Genomic DNA, 18,177 nt, shown 5'->3' with positions numbered 1-18,177 from the left:
TACTCCCGTAAAGATTTACACCCTCGGAAACCCTGTACAGGGTCGCTATGGGTCGGACCCGACTCGATGGCACTTAACAACAACAACAACAACTCATAACCACTACACTACCAGAGCTCCTTATGTGGAAAGGACAAATTGTTTTTTTAAAAAAAGTCTTTCGTATTTCCTGTTAGTAGTTTATTTTAGCTTTGTACTGTGTTTGAGATACTTTTTAAAACACTCTCAGATTGTTAAAGTTGTTTACTTAGTGGTTTAGCACATAATACTGGTTTTCGTGTCCTGGTAGGGCAAATGTCAACTATTATAATGCACTTGATGGGCAATTAAAATGTATACCCTTTGCTAATGTAATACCACTTCCAAGAATTTATCCTAAAGCTATATTTGTATACATATACAAAGTTGAATACAAATAATTGTTGCATCATTTTTTTCACAGTAAATTATTAGAAATAACTAAATGTATATAGAAAAAGGACTGATAAAATAAATTATTATATACCCATATAACCATATGCAATAAAATCATAAAAAATGCAATGTGTATTATGAATATTAAAATATCTCTAAGAACTTCACTAAAATGGAAAATTTTGCTCTGGAAAAAAACTCTGTTAACAGAGAATGAAAGAAAACTAATAGACCTGGAGAAATAATTTGCAAACCACCTTTCGGATAGAGAATTCATGTCTACAATATATAAAATAATTTTCAAAATGGAACATTTGAAAAATCCAATTAAAAAGTGAGCAAAAGACATGAAAAGTCATTTTACAGAAGAGAATATAGAGGTGGCAAATAAGCACAGGGAAAGGGAAAATAAGGAAGCAGGGAAAAGACAATGGGAATACCACAGTGGATGAAGCAGATTGCAATTTTAAGGAGAATGTCTATTGCTGAGTGCTTTGAGAAGACAGTATTTGAACAAAGCCTTAAATGATCAGGAAGTGTAACCTAAACATGGAAATATGTAAGGAGATCTTCAAGAAGGAGAAATAGTCCATATAAAGGCACCACAGTGGGGACATGCCTGATGTGCTAAAGAAAAGAACTATCATAATTTGACTCAGTGACAGAACAAATCCTGGCGTAGCACTGTAGGATAAGCACTGAGCTCCAAGGTTGGTTTGAACCGCAAGGTCAGGGGTTCAAACTCACTACCCATTCCTTGGAAACTCTATACAGGGTCGCTCTGAGTTGGAGCCAACTCAATGAAACTTATAAACAACAAAAGACAAATCCTGGTGTGGCACAGTAAGATAAGCACTGCTCTGTTAACCATAAGGTCAACAGTTCAAATCTACCAATCGCTCCTTGGAAATCCTGTATAGGATCACTATGACAGCATTTAACAACAAAGTGATAATTTTGACTTTCAAATAGAGTCATTAGAGGTTGAAGTAAAGTTGACAGCAACATTGTTGTTGTTGTTAGGTGACTTTGAGTCAATGCTGAATCTAAGTGCTCTTATGTACAGCAGAATGAAACACTGTCCTGTCCTGTCCTGTGACAATGTTGCAATCATTGCTGTGCTTAAGCCCATTGCTGCCGCCACTATGCCAATCCATCATATTTGGGGCCCACCTCTTTTTTGCTTACTCTCCATTTTACCAAGTCCTTCTCCCGGGACTGGTCCCTCTTGATATATGCCTGAAGTATGAGGAATGAAGTCTGACCATCTAGGCTTCAAAGGAGCAATTTGGCTGTACTTCTTCCAACACAGATTGGTTTGATCCTCTAGCAGTCATTATTGCTCTTAATATTCTCTTCCAACACCATAACTCAAATGCCTCAGTTATTCATTGTTCAACTTTCCTTATTCATTGTTCAACTTTCATATACTTGTGAGGTTATTGAAAATACCACAGCTAGGGTAAGGAGTACCTTAGTCCTCAAAGTGACATCACTACTCTTTAAACTTTTTAAAAGGTCATGCGCAGCAGATTTGCCTACTGTAGTAACATGCTGTTTGATTTCTTGACTTCTGCTTCCATGAGCGTTGATGGTTTATTGAAGCAAAATGAAGTCTTTGACAACTTCAATGTTTTCTCCCTTTATCTTGATGTTGTTTATTGGTCCAGTGGTGAGGGCTTTTGTTTTCTTTACATTCATCAAAAACTGTGGTCTTGATCTTGATCAGTAAGTATCTTAAGTCTTCTTTGCTTTCAGCAAGCAAGGTTGTATCATCTGCAAATTGCACATTGTTAATGAGTCTTCCTCCAATCCAGTAGCTTTGGATTACTTGCTCAGTTTACAAATTGAGCAAGTATAGTGAAAGAATACAACCCTGGTGTACACCTTTCTTTATTTTAAACCATTGTTTCCCATTGTTCTGTTTGAAAGAATGCCTCTTGGTCTTTGTATGGGTTTCTCCTGAGTACAACCAAGTGTTCTGGAATACTCTTCTCCACAATGCTGTCCATAGTTTTCATGATCCACACAATCAAAAGCCTTTGTGTAGTCAACAAAGCACAGGTAAACATCTTTCTGGTATTTTCTGCTTTTAGTCAAGATCCATTGATCTTATTCAACAATGGTATCCCTTTTTCCATGTCCTCTTCTGAATCTGTCTTAAAACCTCAAGTAGTTCCCTGTCAATGTACTGCTGCAACCGGTTTTGAAGTATTTTTAGCAAAATTTTACTTGCATGTAATATTAATGATATCATCTGATGGTTTCCATATTCTTTTGGGTCATCTCTCTTTGGAATAGGCACACGTATGGATCTCTGCTAGTCAGTTGGCCAGGTAACTGTCTTCCGAGTTTCTTGGCATAGATGAGTGAGTTCCTCCAGTGCTGCATCAGTTTGTTGAAAGATTACAATTTGCATTCCATCAATTTAGGAAACCTTGTTCTTTGTCAAACCTTCAGTGCAGCTTAGACTTCTTTCTTCAATTTCATTGGCTCTTGATCATATGGTACTTACTTCTAGAAAGTCTTGAACATAACCATTTATTTCTGGTACAGTGACTTTGTATATTCCTTCCATATTCTTTTGATGCTTTCTGCATCATTCAATATTTTGCCCAGAGAATCCTTCAATATTACAAGTTGAGGCTCAAGTTTTTTGTTCAGTTCTTTCAGCTTGAGCAATGCTGAGTGTTTTCTTCCCTTTTGGTTTCCTAACTCTAGTTCTCTGTGCATTTCATTATAATATTTTACTTTATCTTTTCCAGCTGGCCTTTGAAATTTTCTGTTCAGTGACATAATCTCATTTATGTCATTATGTCATTGTTTCACAAAGACAAAAATACATAATACAGGGCAAAGTATGAAAGCAAAGAAACCGTTTTTGAGTCTATAGTAATAATTCTTGAAGAGAGATGATAGTGGTTAGATGCAAGGTGGTCACAGAGGAGGTTGCAAGAAATAAGACAGCCTATAGAATTTTTTTTGCTCTATATAACTTGAAAAGACGAAATCAAGGACAATTTCAAGTTTTCAACCTTAGCAATAATTGAAAAGATGGAATTTCCATCCATTGAAATGGGAAAAATTGTAGAAGGATTAGTTTGCAGTGATAAGAAATCAGAAGTCTAGTTTTGGACACATTGCTTCTCAGAAGTCATTAAGACAATTTGAATCAACATACTTATTAAATTGCAAGGTAAATTCTAGTTTGTAGTCTGAATACTATAAAATCTCGAGGACTAGAACTTCTCTCATCTTTAGCATCTAGAAATGTACTTGTTGTCGAGTAGAAACTCAGTATATAAATATTAAATGATAAATGCATGAATGAAGAAATTAATGAATAAATAAATGTTGCTCCAAAATAGCAAACTACTGAGTCAGATTTAGGATTTCAGGTACACAACTCCAGAGACATTTTTCTCTACAGTATATAAGAATGAAGAAATTTAAACATATGTAATTGATATGTGATTTTTAAAATATGCTAAAATATTAAAACTTATGGAAGATTTAATCCTTTACAAGCATTTATTGAATAGAATTGATTTTAATTAAGAAACTATGGAAAGTTGTGTTACATTTGGAGAACACTAAATTGAACTTTGAAGTAATAAATGATTTAATATTCCCATAACTTGATATAGTTTACATAATTCCCAAAACCCAACCAAAGGGAGAATTTGAAGTAATGAACTGTATTTTTAAAGACTGTTATGGCTACAACACAAGTTTTTTTGTTTTGTTTTTTGTTTGTTTGGTTTTTTATCGAAGTATAGCAGAACACGGAATCCTGGTGTGGCATTTTAGGATAAGCCCAGAATTGTTAACCACAGTGTTGGCCATTCAAACCCACCAGCTAGTCCTGAGTCAGAAATGATTTGTCAGAATTTAACAACAGCAACACAATAAATTACAATATAAATTGTTAGGTAATATAGTTGATACAGTCAGTAACCCAGAGAACATAACATATTTGAGATTTTGCTTAATTTGCTCCTTTTCATAAGCAGATCATCCATTGACAATATGTCATTGTTTATATTTACAGAATACCATGTAATCCCCTACATAGTTTTTCTTCCTTCTTTTGCCTATAAAACCAGAAAAAATCTTGGAAGCCATCTCCTGTAATTACTGAAAATGGTGAGTCCTGAAGGCACAGTGGGTTAAGCATTGAGCTTCTAACAGAAACGTTGGTAGTGCAAACTCTTCAGCCACTTCACATGAGAAAGATGAAGCTCTGCTTCCATAAACAGTTACAATGTTGGAAACCCTTGGGAGTACTTCTACTCAGTCCTATAGCATCTCTATGAGTTAGAAAGGACTCATTGGCAGTAGATTGGGCTTCTACCTCTTGCCACTCCCATAATATGTCCCATTCACTGTCCCAAATAGTTAAGTTCTTGTAACAGCAAATATACAGAGATCCTGGTGTGGCATTGGGGGATAATGCACTGGACTGTAAGGTGAGTTTGAACTACAAGGTTGGTGGTTCAAATTTACCAGTTGCTCCTTGGAAACTCTATACAGGGTCATTGTAAGTCAGAACTGATTCAAAGGCACTTAACAGCAATAATTTATATATATATATATGTATATATATCCGTGAACATGCCATGCTGTTTCATCATTCTGTGGCTGTTTTGATTAGACTCTTTTATAAGCACCCTACCATACGTTTCCTCCTGTTCTATCATGTGTTACTTCTTTGGAAAGTCTTCCCTGACCTCACTTCACTTCCTCACACAGAACTACTCATATGCAGGGAGCTTTCATATTTTATATACATCACTCTATATTCTATTTGTTTATTGACCTAATTGTTGCCTCCATTAGAATGTGAATTCTCAAGGGCAGGATACATACATTATTTATGGTTTTGTTTTTATGTACTGGCCCTGTAGCATATGAGTACAAAGTGCTTGTGTCATGATAAACTCCCAAAGAAATTTATGTTCTCCCTTAAATTTTTCCAGTGATCTTTATCAGCCTTGGAAGATATTATAAACAATCTTGGACAGGGAAATCACAAAATGTTAAACTAAATATATATTTGCAATTGAATTGAATCCTCTTGTTTTAGAAAATGAGTAAGCAGAATACTAACTGTTTCCAAAGATATGCTAAGTCTGTTGTTGTTAAGTGCTACAGAGTTGGTTCAGACTCATAGTAACCCTTAGAAGGTTTCAGAGGAGCAGCTGGTGTGTTTCAATTACTGACCTTGTGGTTAGCAGTCCAGTGCTGATTCTATAGTGCCACACCAGGAGTCCATGCTAAGGTTTAGTGTCCATTGATCTGTAGCAACCAGGGAATTCAGGGATCTTATTGCACTGAGTAGTGAAGAGGACTTAAAACTTTTACTGATGAAGATCAAAGAGCACAACCTTCAGTATGAATTACATCTCAATGTAAAGAAAACAAAAATCCTCACCACTGTACCAATAAACAACATTCTGATCAATGGAGAAAAAATTGAAATTGTCATGGACTTCATTCTTCTTGGATCAACTATCAACACTCACAGAAGCAGCAGTCAAAAAATTAAACAACGTATTGCGTTACGCAAATCTGCTGCACAAGACCTTTTTAAAGTGTTGAAGAGCAAAGATGTCAGCTTGAGGACTGAGGTGTGCCTGACCCAAGCCATGGTATTTTCAATAACCTCATATGCATGTGAAAGCTGGACAGTGAATAAGGAAGATCACAGAAGAATTGATGCTTTTGAGTTATGGTGTTGGAGGAATACTGAAAGTGCCATGGGCTGCCAAAAGAACCAATAGATCTGTTTTGGAAGAAGTGCAGCCAGAGCACTCCTTGGAAGCCAAGATAGCCAAACTTCATCTCTCATACTGCGGACATATTGTCAGGAGGGACCAGTTACTGGAGAAGGATATCATATTTGGTAAGTTAGAGGGTCAGAGAAAAAGAGGAAGACCACCAACAAGATGGATTGGCCAAGTGGCAGCATTGATAGACTCAAGTGTGGCAACAGTAGTGAGGTTGTCCCAGGATCGGGCAGTGTTTTATTCTGCTGTGCATAAGGTCGCTGTGAGTCGGTACCTACTCGATGGCACCTAACAACAACAACAACAACTGCACTGTGAGGGGGCAGTGGTGGGGCAGTGGTAGAATTCTTGCATTCTATGTAGGAGAGCCATGTCCTATTCCTTCCCAGTGTACTTCATGTAGTTTCTACCTTTCTTTCAATGAAGGCTGGCTTGTTACTAAGATGCTGAACTTTAACAAAGCTTCCAGACTAAAAAGAAAAGCCTGATGATCTATGGATTACAATAGTCTTAGCCACAACCTATCACAGAGATGCCTAGTCCAATGGCCCAGGACCAGGCAGCATTTTGTTCTGTTGCGATTTAGTGGGATCGCCTAAATCATGGTGGCAATGCAACAGTTAACAACAACTGCATTGGGAAGATGAGAACGCTGAGTCCAGGGTCAAATAACCATTCTAAGCCCACGTTTTAAAACATATTATCTGTACTCTTTGCAAAACACCATAATCAAGATCTCTCTGAAAATAGACAGAAACGACAAAAAGAGACATCTATAGGGACAAAATTCTACAATGGAAAGGGAGCAAAGAAAGGTCACCATGTAGGCTCTCAACAGAGTGAAAGCTGGCACAAAATTTTGGCACGAGTTTAACAGAGTGCCTTGCCAATGATCTCTCAAACCACTTATTTGGTTTGTATTTTGATGTGTGACACATGAACTTTAATAATGATAGGACTTCTAGGAGAAAAAAAGAAACCTCATTTTGCTTTCATCTTTTCCACAGCAGGCCACAGTGGGAGACAACACAATGACTAATAGAGTATTCAAAAGGGACATGTTGGTTCCATTTGAGAATGAATGCTACATACACTCTTTACTGGATAACTGAAATGGCACCAGCTTTGTATGGATGGAAGCCTGAAAATCCACAAGAAGGGACTAGCATTTTGTACATCTAAGCAGAAGTGGAGACAGAGATTAGCACAAAATGAAAGACTAAGTGACAATTTGCCTTTTCAGCTGTCTTGTTAACTAAAGGTGCCACCATTTAACCACATTCTCAACATAACACATGGTAAATATCAATCTAAGTTACCAAACACAATGTCACCTATTTAAAAAAAATAAAAATAACAAAACACTTGGTAATTATTTAACCTCCTTGTTTGAATTTTACTTAAAATTAAAGTTCATTTACACATTCTAAAGTATAGAACTTCAAAGTTTACAAGCTGTATACTGAATGAAGCTCAGAGCCATATGCATACTGAAACACAAAAAGCTGTATCTTTTTCTCTCATTGAAAACAAAAACAAACGGCAAATATCTATGAAATATAATTCGGTTTAACTGTGATAGTAACTGTAATAACACTATTCCTGACTGGCTCAGATTCACTCCAGCTTATACTGCACAAATAAACAAAATCACTATACTTCTAAAAATGTGTTGCAGGTTTTGTTCTGAATTTCCTTAAATGTGTAAATTTCATAAAGAATGAAAATATCATTTTATCCCACTCACTCCTCAATCCACTCTTAATCCAGATTTTACTTTTACCTCTCTGTTCCCAATAGGATTGTCAACAAGTACACAATTAAACTTCCTTTTGACAACAGATACATCTGATATTTGGAGCTAAATATACGCATGTCCAAGTATACACAATAAACCTAATGAAGCTTCAGCATGTCCAAACCTCTGAAAAGCAAAAGATTAATCTGTGTACCACTTTTATCAGAGCAGTACATTAGACATGTTGTTGCTATGTCCCATATACATGGTAATTGAAAATTCTCTTTGTTGGATTTCATAAAACAATGTAATTATTTTCTCATTTGTGGAGCAAATAGAGAGTTTACATTCTTCCTGAAGTGTCTCAAGAGACTATGCATCAGCATCTATTTATATACATATGTATTGACTCCACTGTTTATAAGCAAGATTTTTGAACATTAGGATCAACTTGGCATCTATTTTTCTTGGATTTGTTGCAAACATAATTTTCTAAAGAGTAGGCTAACTGTCTGCTATTTATCCTTCAATGTCAGCCTAAAAAATCAATCACTTAGAGAAGTCTTCCAAGAGCACCGGATCTAAAACCATCTTTTTCTGCCTCCATTTCTCAACGTTTGCTTTTTACTTCCCTCACAACATTCTTCTTCCAGTACTTAATGTCTTTCCTGACTAGTCTGTGACCTAAGACCAGATCCTGTCTGTTCTTTTACCAACAACTTCCAAGCGCTAGTTCGGAAGCCATTCAACTAAACATAAATAGCAAAGAAAGCTAAATGGATAAATATATGACTGAATGTAGTTATAAGATAAGTAGAAAACTTCCAAGGAAAATAGCAAGACTCTAATTGTTACTTAAAACACAAAAAAATAAACTTTGAAATTAATAGGGCTATCATATGTTGAACTGTGCCATCAGCATTTACTCTCTCTGCTATTCTCCTCTTCATTTTTGTAATTACCAAGTGCCCATTTACCACAACATAGCTCTGGTAGCGTAGTGGTTACGAATCAGGCTGTGAACCGCAAGGTCAGCAGTTCGAAACTACCAGCGGTTCCACGGGAGAAAGATGAGGCATTCTGCTCCCATAAAGATTTACAGCCTCGGAAACCCTGTGCAGGGTCGGTATGAGTCGGAAGCGACTCCATGGCACTTAACAACAACACCACCAATGAAAGACAGAAGCAAAAGCAAATGCAAACCAACCTTAATTGTTGTTGTGTGTGCTCCAGGGTATTCTTTTTCTTCCAGTGTTGACCATCTTTCTATAAATTTAGATACCAGGGAATCATCATAGTCCACTATCTGAAATCCAGAGACATTCGCGCCTCCAAACTGAATTTTTAATAGGTCTCCATCAGTAAACCCCTAGATGTAAAACATATTGGTGTTATTGTGAACCAAAGAGAAATGAACATTAATCAAATAACTTCATCAGTTGTCATTTAACATAGCTTAAAGAACACATGACAGATAAGAAGCTTACAGGAAATGCTTTATGTATTGATTAGCATATTCGTATTTAAAAATATTAAGGGGTTACCCCCCCCCCCACACACACACCATTTCTTAGGCAGTACTCTTTCACCACAGTTAACATGATTTCAGCATGATAGTATGTCCTTTAGCAATACTTGTTTATTGATTGATCAGCTCCTTGAAAATATATGGTTCTTAAGTTCTCCATTTTATTGAGAAATCTTCCATAAGTAAGGACTGAGTATTATTTATTGCATCTACAACAGAGCACCATGTGGCTATAGATACTTGATGACATTTTTTTCTATAAGAGTGACATGATTTTGAACAAGTTATTCATGTTTAAATTGTTAATTCACTCAGTTGATAGAAATTACTAGTTTTAAGTGACAGCAGTAGTAAATGCCCAGTCCTTAGCTGAAAACAGTTAATTTTCCCTTAACCTAAAAATTGGTTTTTCATAGAACATATTTAATTATTTTTGTAACTCCTCTTCTCACACCTTATTAGAATGAAATTTGTTTGTACTAAAACATTCCTAGGGTGTTTCCATTTATTTTTATCTCATATTGTAAATTTACCTCATAAATAAAATCAGAATTTTAATATATCACAATGATAGATTTGCTCATCTCAGACACTTTATTCTTACAAAGATGCAAAATGTCACAAATTCAATTATATAGTCTCAAACTCCAAAATATAGGTGATGTTTTGCTTTGCTGTTGATTAAAAAAAAAAAAAAAGTGTTCTTCTGTTTGGTTCATACTTTTTGCCTTTCTCTAATGCAAATAGTGCAAAGAGATATATAATAAAAATCATATATTTTTCAACTTCTGTCCAGCTGCTCCAAAGTAATCAGCTTCAATATTTCTCTGTTGTTTTGAGGCATTTAGTTCCGTATTTATACACAATGAACTTTTATTGCTTTCTAAAACTTAGCACTCTTAGTTACATTATTTTAGCTTTATTCATGTCAATTGAAGCAACAACCACCACATAGAATTTCCAAGTCTGTCAATCTTTATGAAAAAGTTCTCAGAGCTTTCTTATTCTTTGTTTTTTTTTTTTTTTCTCTTTCTTACAGCATTTTATTTTCTTTTATATGGATAAAACATTTTCTCTTATTTCTCTGATTATATTAATTATAACTTTAAAAGGTTTTTTTGTATGTGTTTCCTGTCATGTTTCCTTTTACGTGTTTGCTTATATTGGTCTTTATCATTAATAGCAAAGATTTTGCTCAAATGTGTAGTTATACTTGGTTGTTTAAGAATAAGACATTAAAGATTTCTTAGAATCTATGTTCATGGACAAGGTTCACTGATTAATATACTTCATCATTAGGTAGATGGTGAGATGGAGTGATTTTTGTCAGTATTTGCAGTTCTTTTATCTGGGCCATCACTTTCTTATGAGAAGAATTCTCCAAACTCTGTATAAGGTGCATATACCTTGGTAAACACTAGGGACAGGGTAGAAAATGAAGGTTCAAGAGATTAATATTTCCATAAGCATACTTTAACACAATTGCCCTTCTTTTAGCCTGTGTCAGAATCTAGAGCGCTTCTCCAATTTATAGTCTATAGAAAGCAGTATCATCTAGAGAGGAAATGGGTATCTAGGAACTGGGGCTGGTTGTCACATGGTTACCAAGTTGTGTAAAGAAAATCCTTGGTGCCAAATCATTCCCTATAAACTTTGAATCATGGCTCTTATACCACATACTACTTAGTAATCCACTAAGATTCTCTGGGACACCTCTAACACACCTGTGCTCTAGTTGCTATCCCTGATTAGCCAGTGGCTCACATTTCTCAATGTGCTTGGGAAACAGAAGTCACATCCTTGGCCAATATCAATGATTAACTGGGACTAGTGCTGTACACTAACAATAGTGACTCACAATCATTAAAAAAAATAGTAACAATCATTGATCAGTAGATACATAGGTGGATATTCATTCTAAACAAGTGTGGAATGACGTATGGGCACACACTACAAATATATATACAGAGATTTGGCAAAAGAGATTTCTACATAGGCATTTATATGTGTTACGAATATATCCATGTGTATGGAGTGGCACTGTGGGATGAAACACAGGACCACAAGGTTGGTTTGAGCCACAAGTTTGGTGGTTCAAACTCATCAGTTGTTCCTTGGAAACCCTATACGGGGTCATTATGAATTGGAACCAAATGAAGGCACTTAACAACAAAAGCATAGTAAAATATACAAGGGACACAATCCTGAAAATTTCTTAGCCATAACCAAATACCTTGAGGGACAGAGTCATTAAGTTTAAGGATTTAGGACCATAATTTCAGGGGACATCTAGGTCAAGTGGCATAATATAGTTCACAAAGATAATGTTCTACATCAACTTTGGTGAGTCATGTGTGGGGCCTTAAAAGCCTAGAAATGGCCACCCATAAAATAAATGTTGATTTCTCCCCATCCAGCAAAAAGTGAAGAAAATCAAAGACTCAAGAAAATACTCTAAAGGGCAAATGGACCGTATGAAACACAGCCTTCACTACCCTGAAACCAGAAGATGGTGCCTAGCTACCACTGCTAACCAGCTCTGAAAGGAATTATAATAAAAGATCCTGGGAAGAATGAAAGCTAAAATGTAGAACAAAATTCAAAATTACAAATAAAAATATAAAATAAAACAGAGTTAGTGATCTGATAGAGACTTGTGTAACCTGCCCTTAGACACTCTTCATACCTGGACCTGAACCCACCACGATCAGTAAAAAGATAGACAGGCCTAGCATAGTGGATTACTAGCTGAACTGCTAATCAAAAGGTCAGTAGTTCTAATCTACCAGCTACTTCTTGGGGAAAAGATGAGGTTTTCTGCTCCCATATAGATCAACAGCCCTGGAAACCATATACAGATTCACTATGTGTTGGAATCAATTGCACAGCACACAAGCACCACCACCATCATATGGTAAATAATAATACCCATGAGAAACACAGAGCTCAATCATTGAAAACCAAAACGGCAACATTTGCCTAAAGACAAATCTTGTTAGGTGCCATCCAGTCAGTTGGTTTTTAGGGACACTTTCAACTATAACCTTCAATAGGTTAGAGCTGTCCTTTGTGAGGATCTGTTTCTCTATAACTTTTTCTTTTTCTTTTCACTCTATTCTCTGAACATTCTAAGTATGTGAGAAGCAGGTGAGAAAAAGAAGAGGGGAAAGTTCATGATTCATACCAGTGACCAAAGGTTAACACTACACATGGTAACAATTCATCAAATTCAGTTTGGCACCATAATTTTTAGGCATGTATTTGGGGATGTTTAAAGCAGAAGGTATATTTCCATCAAAAGTCTCTATAAAACCTAAAATTTCAACACAGAGACATATGAAGTCATTGGAATTACTGATGAGTTACTTTTTAAAATGTTAAAGTCATGAAATTAGCATGGCTGAAAAAATGGGAATTATATGTCATCATTAATACTTCTTCATCACTTTGTATACAAGTTATCCTTTCAAATGCTGTCAACTTAATCACCACAGATATTTTGGAGGCAAAACATTTGCCAATTCCAGAGAAAATTTGCCAAAAATAATATATATTTCTTTTATAGACACTTAACTCATTAGACACAAAACAGAGGGCAAAGAGGTATTCTCAATCAAGAGTTTGAAATCATGTCAACATTGGGTGGCAATTTCCTGTTTTAAATGTCAATGAAATTTCTAAGTGTTCTCTAAATTCTCAGAAATTCAAGTATTATGCAGGATACCTTGGGCATTTAAGTATCCAGAAAAGAGAAAAACAGAACTTGTATTCCAATAAATTAATAAGTAAATTTCTCCTTAGAAGCAAGAGAGCAGTATGAACATGCTTTTTTTTTTTTTTTTCTTCTTTCTTTTGGTCATCCAAATGCCTCTTTCCTTTTTTTAAAGCTTCAGATATCAACTCTCAAATTGATGAACCACCTTCTGTCATTATTTCTCAATGTTCCAATATAATCTTGGATCCATCTGGACGTTTTTAAAGATCAGAGCTTTCAATGAGGCTCTGTGTTGTTCATCAAATGGCACAATTCACACAGGAGACTCACTGTCCAGGCTGTTCCCTGCACAGAATGTGGTTCTAAAGAGACTAACTACAGAGATTCATCTATTTTAACCCTTGCTTCTCCAGTAGGAAGCCGTTTAGAATATCCTTCATAGAGAATAATGGCAAGTCCAAATGAAACTGTGTAGTAGCTAGCCATTTCATTGGCAGACAAAAATTTGATCTTCAGCGGCTCATTTCTAACAACAAAATGCAGGGTTGAAATTCAATATTCTATATCTCTATTTCCATCCCTAGTGAAAACAGGAATTTGTCAGTTGTGAAGCTGTGAATGGTAATTTTGTTATTTCTTTCCATCATTACTAGGAATATCTCTGATCTAATAATCGGATACTCCAGAAACCATGAAATATATCTACATTTGAAACCTTTTCAGCATTTCAATTTGCTTTGTAGAATATACACTTTCATTCTTTCCTTCTCTTTACTTTTTCCCACCTTTTATTTTCCCCTGAAGGAAGGGGAAGAAGTGCTTGTGGAGAAGTGGTTAAGCAATCAGCTGCTAACCAAAGATCAGGAATCAGTAGGCACTCAGTGGGAGAATGATGGGGCAGTCTGCTTCTGCAAAGCTTATCACTTGGAAGCCCTGCAGAGCAGTTCTATTCTGTTTCATTGGGTCACTAGGAGTCAAATTTGACTCAGTAACAGTGGGTTGGGTTGGGTTTGGGGGAGGAGGAAATCTTTTCAATCACACAGAATTATATTTACTTAAGAAACACAAAATATACCAACAAAGGCTTAAGTTCATTTTATTGTTGATCTGAAAATTGATTCTTGACTGATGATAGATTCTTGACTGATGATAATTCTAAATTGATCTTGATTATACTGAAGAGGGAAGAGTGATTAATCACTGTAATAGTCAGTATAATTTAATTTAACAGGAATCCAGATGAAAAAGTGACCATCCATAGGAATTTAATTTTCACTGTGTTACTTATCTAAGCCAAATCAAAGTCACTGCCCATATACTGATTCGAACTCATAGCAACCCTATAGAATAGAGTACTCGTGCTTCATAGGGTTTTTGAGTCTATAGGTCTTTATGGAAACTGACAGCTTCATCCGTCTTCCATGTAGTGTGGAACAGTGGCTTTGAATTGCTGAACTTTTGGTTAACAGCTCAGTTCTTAACCCAAAGAGCCACCAGATTTCCTGTTGCTTATCAAATAAGTAGAAAATCAGAAATAAACATTATATAACATCAATATTCTGGATATTTCCAGGTTTAATTTTTCATTAATACAAATTATCACAATGTGTATTTATTTCAGTTAAATATATATGTATACACATGCACACACACACACACACACACACACACACACACACACACACACACACACACACACATATATATATATATATATATATATATATATATATAAAACTTGAAAGAAATTTGCATAGGGTAAAATTTATAAAACACCATGATGAAAAAAAAAACACCATGGTGACAACAATAGGAAACAGGAAATTTTGTATAATTAGATGCAATATCTTCTTGAAACTTTTCTTGTTAAAGTATAACTTCTAAGACATTATAAAAATTTCAAAATATCTTTCTACAATTCCTTGCATCATTTGTAAGAATAGGAGGAAATAGATTAGAAAATGTAAAGTGGAAAATAAATCTAAAATATAAGACAAATAGAATCAAATTATATTGTTTAAAACACCACTGACAAATATAGGCCATTCAAAACAATTAAAAAAAATTTAACAGGCATCAGCAATTAATTCACCTACCAGATTTGCAATGATGTAATGGTACCCTTTAACATGCTTTCCAATGGTAATAACCTAACAAGGAAAAAGAAATTAGTATTTAATAAATTAAAATAACATAAATGGGCAATTATTGATATTTTACCAGATGTAGAATAAATGGAATTTTTTATTCTATGCTTTTGATACACTACAATTAGTAATATTCAGTAAAATATTTTCAAATCTAGAGACTAGATTACTCAGACAAATACAGTAATAAATTTTATAATTTTTGTGTTATCTATTAAGAAATCAATAACTAAATAAAGACAATTTTCTCATTTTTATCATTAATGAAAATAAGACCACAAGGTGCTAAGAAACTTAAAACCAGAACATGTTTGATTCCTAATAAGTCATTGTTTATATCAACCTTTGCTATTGTTAATAAATTATGAACAACTAAACCTGACATGTGAGACGTTCTATTCACACAGGAGTCCTGGTGTGGTGCTGGGGTTAACACACTGGGTTGCAAGGTCGATTGTTCAACCTCACCATCTGCTACTTGGAAAACCTATACAGGGTCGTTACAAGTTAGAAATGACTCGAACGCACTTAACAACAATGTTGTTGTTTGGTGCCATCGAGTTGGTACCGACTCATAGCGACCTTATACACAGCAGAACGAAACACTGCCTGATTATGGGCCAACCTCACTATCATTGCCACGCTTGAGCCCATTGATGCTGCTACTTTGCCAGTCCATCTCGATGGGGGTCTTCCCCTTTTTCTTTGACCCTCCACCCTACCAGACATGATATCCATCTCGGTGACTGGTCCCTTCTGACAATATGTCCGAAGTATGAGAGACGAAGTTTGGTCATCCTGGCCTCCAAGGAGCTCTCTGGCTGCACTTCTTCCAACACAGACTTATTGGTTCTTTTGACTGACTTTAGCACTTTCAATATTCTCCTCCAACTCCATAACTCAAAAGCTTCAATTCTTCTAGTCTTCTTTATTCACTGTCCAACTTTCACATGCATATGAGTTACTGAGGATACCATGATTTGCATCAGGCTCATGTTAGTCTTCAAGCTGGCATTGTTGCTCTTCAATACTTTAAAAAGGTCTTGTGCAGCAGATTTGCCTAATGCAATACATCATCTGATTTCTTGACTGCTGCTTCCATGAGTGTTGATAGTTGATCCAAGAAGAATGAAGTCCTTGAAAATGTAAATCTTTTCTCTCTTGATAAGAATGCTGTTTATTGGTCCAGTGGTGAGGATTTTTGTTTTCTTTACATTGAGATGCAATTCATACCAAACGCAGTGCTCTTTGATTTTTATCAGTAAATGTTTTTAGTCTTCTTCACTTTCATCAAGCAAGATTGTATCATCTGCTATCGCAGGTTGTAAATGAGTCTTCCTCCAATCCTGATGCCACGCTTTTCTTAATATAACCCAGCTTCTTGTATTATTTGCTCAGATGCAAGTTGAATAAGTATGATGAAAGAATACAACCCTGTCACACACCTTTCTTAATTTTAAACCATGCAGTGTTCCATTGTTCTGTTCGAACAACTGCCTCTTGGTCCATGTACAGATTCTTCAACAGCACAATCAAGTGTTCTGGAATACTCATACGTTGCAATGTTGTCCATAGCTTGTCATGGTCCCCACAATCGAAAGCTTTTGCGTAGTCAGTAAAGCACAGGTAACATCTTTCTGATACTTTCTGCATTCAGCCAAGATCCATCAGATATCAGCAATGATATCTCTTATTTCACAGCCTCTTCTGAATCTAGCTTGAACCTCTGGAAGTTCTCTGTCAATGTATGCTTGTTGCCGTTTCTGTATTACTTTTAGTAAACCTTTACTCGCAAGGGATATCAAAAATATTGTCTGATGATTTCCGCATTCCCTTGGGACACCTCTTTACTAATGGGGACAAATATGGATCTCTTCCAATCAGTCAGCCAAATAGTTGTCTTTCAAATTTCTTGGTAGAGATGAGTGAGTGCCTCCTGTGCCACCTCGCTTTCTTGAAAGATTTCAACTTTTATTCCAACAATTCCTGTTTCCTTGTTCTTTGCCAATTCCTTCAATGCACTTTGGACTTCTTCCCTCAGTATCATAGGCTCTTGATAATATGCTACCTCTTGAAATGGCTGAATATCAACCATTTCCTTTTGGTACAGTGACTCTGTATATTCCTTCCATCTTTTTTTGATGTTTTCTGCATCATTCAATAATTTGCCCAGAGAATCCTTCAATAACAAAAGTCAAGGCTTGAATTTTTCCTTCAGTTCCCCCCGCATGAGAAATGCTGAGCGTGTTCTTCCTTTTTGGTTGTCTGACTCCAGATCTTTGCACATTTCTTATGATATTTGGCTTTATCTTCTCGAGCTGCTCTTTGAAATTTTCTGTTCAGCTCTTGTACCTCCTTAGTTCTTCCATTTGCTTTAGCATCTCTACACTGGAAAGCAAGTTTCAGTATCTCTCTGACAGCCATTTTGACCTTTTCCTTCTTTCTTGTTTTCTTAATAACTTTTTGATTTCTTCCTGTATGATGTTCTTGATGTCATCCCGCAACTCTTTTGGACTTTGGTCTTTGGTGTTTAATGTCTCAAATCTGCTCTTCAGATGATCTCTAAATTCAGGTGGGATATATTCAAGGTCATATTTTGGCTCTCGTAGACTTGTTTTCATTTTCTTCAGCTTCAGTTTGAATTTTCATATGAACAATTGATGGTCTGTTCCACAATCTACCCCTGGCCTTGTTTTCACTGATGATATGGAGCTTTTCCATCGTCTCTTTCTGCAGATGCAGTCAATTTGATTTCTATGTATTCCATCTGGTGAGGTTCAAAGAAAGTATTTGAAATGAACAACAACACTTATATTTGAAAATAATTCTCATGAGTTCATATGTAC

At 35.7% G+C, this 18,177-nt stretch overlaps 1 protein-coding gene across 3 annotated transcripts in view; it reads right to left on the bottom strand.

Moving 5' to 3' along the window:
• Positions 1 to 18,177, bottom strand: part of GRIA2 (glutamate receptor, ionotropic, AMPA 2) — a 255,319-nt gene that overhangs the window by 65,582 nt on the left and 171,560 nt on the right. For all 3 annotated transcript variants that reach the window (XM_006867917.1, XM_006867916.1, XM_006867915.1), the window contains exons 5-6: positions 15,281 to 15,334; positions 9,149 to 9,310 (exon numbers count right to left, since the gene is read on the bottom strand). In XM_006867917.1, coding sequence (XP_006867979.1) covers positions 9,149 to 9,310; positions 15,281 to 15,334 — 216 coding nt within the window. The remainder of the gene's footprint in view (positions 1 to 9,148; positions 9,311 to 15,280; positions 15,335 to 18,177) is intronic.

The sequence above is a fragment of the Chrysochloris asiatica genome, unplaced genomic scaffold (genome assembly GCF_000296735.1).
Source record: "Chrysochloris asiatica unplaced genomic scaffold, ChrAsi1.0 scaffold00112, whole genome shotgun sequence".
Classification (NCBI taxonomy): Eukaryota; Metazoa; Chordata; class Mammalia; order Afrosoricida; family Chrysochloridae; genus Chrysochloris; species Chrysochloris asiatica.
Note: the sequence above shows the minus strand (reverse complement) of the source record. Positions and strands in the feature narration are given on the sequence as shown.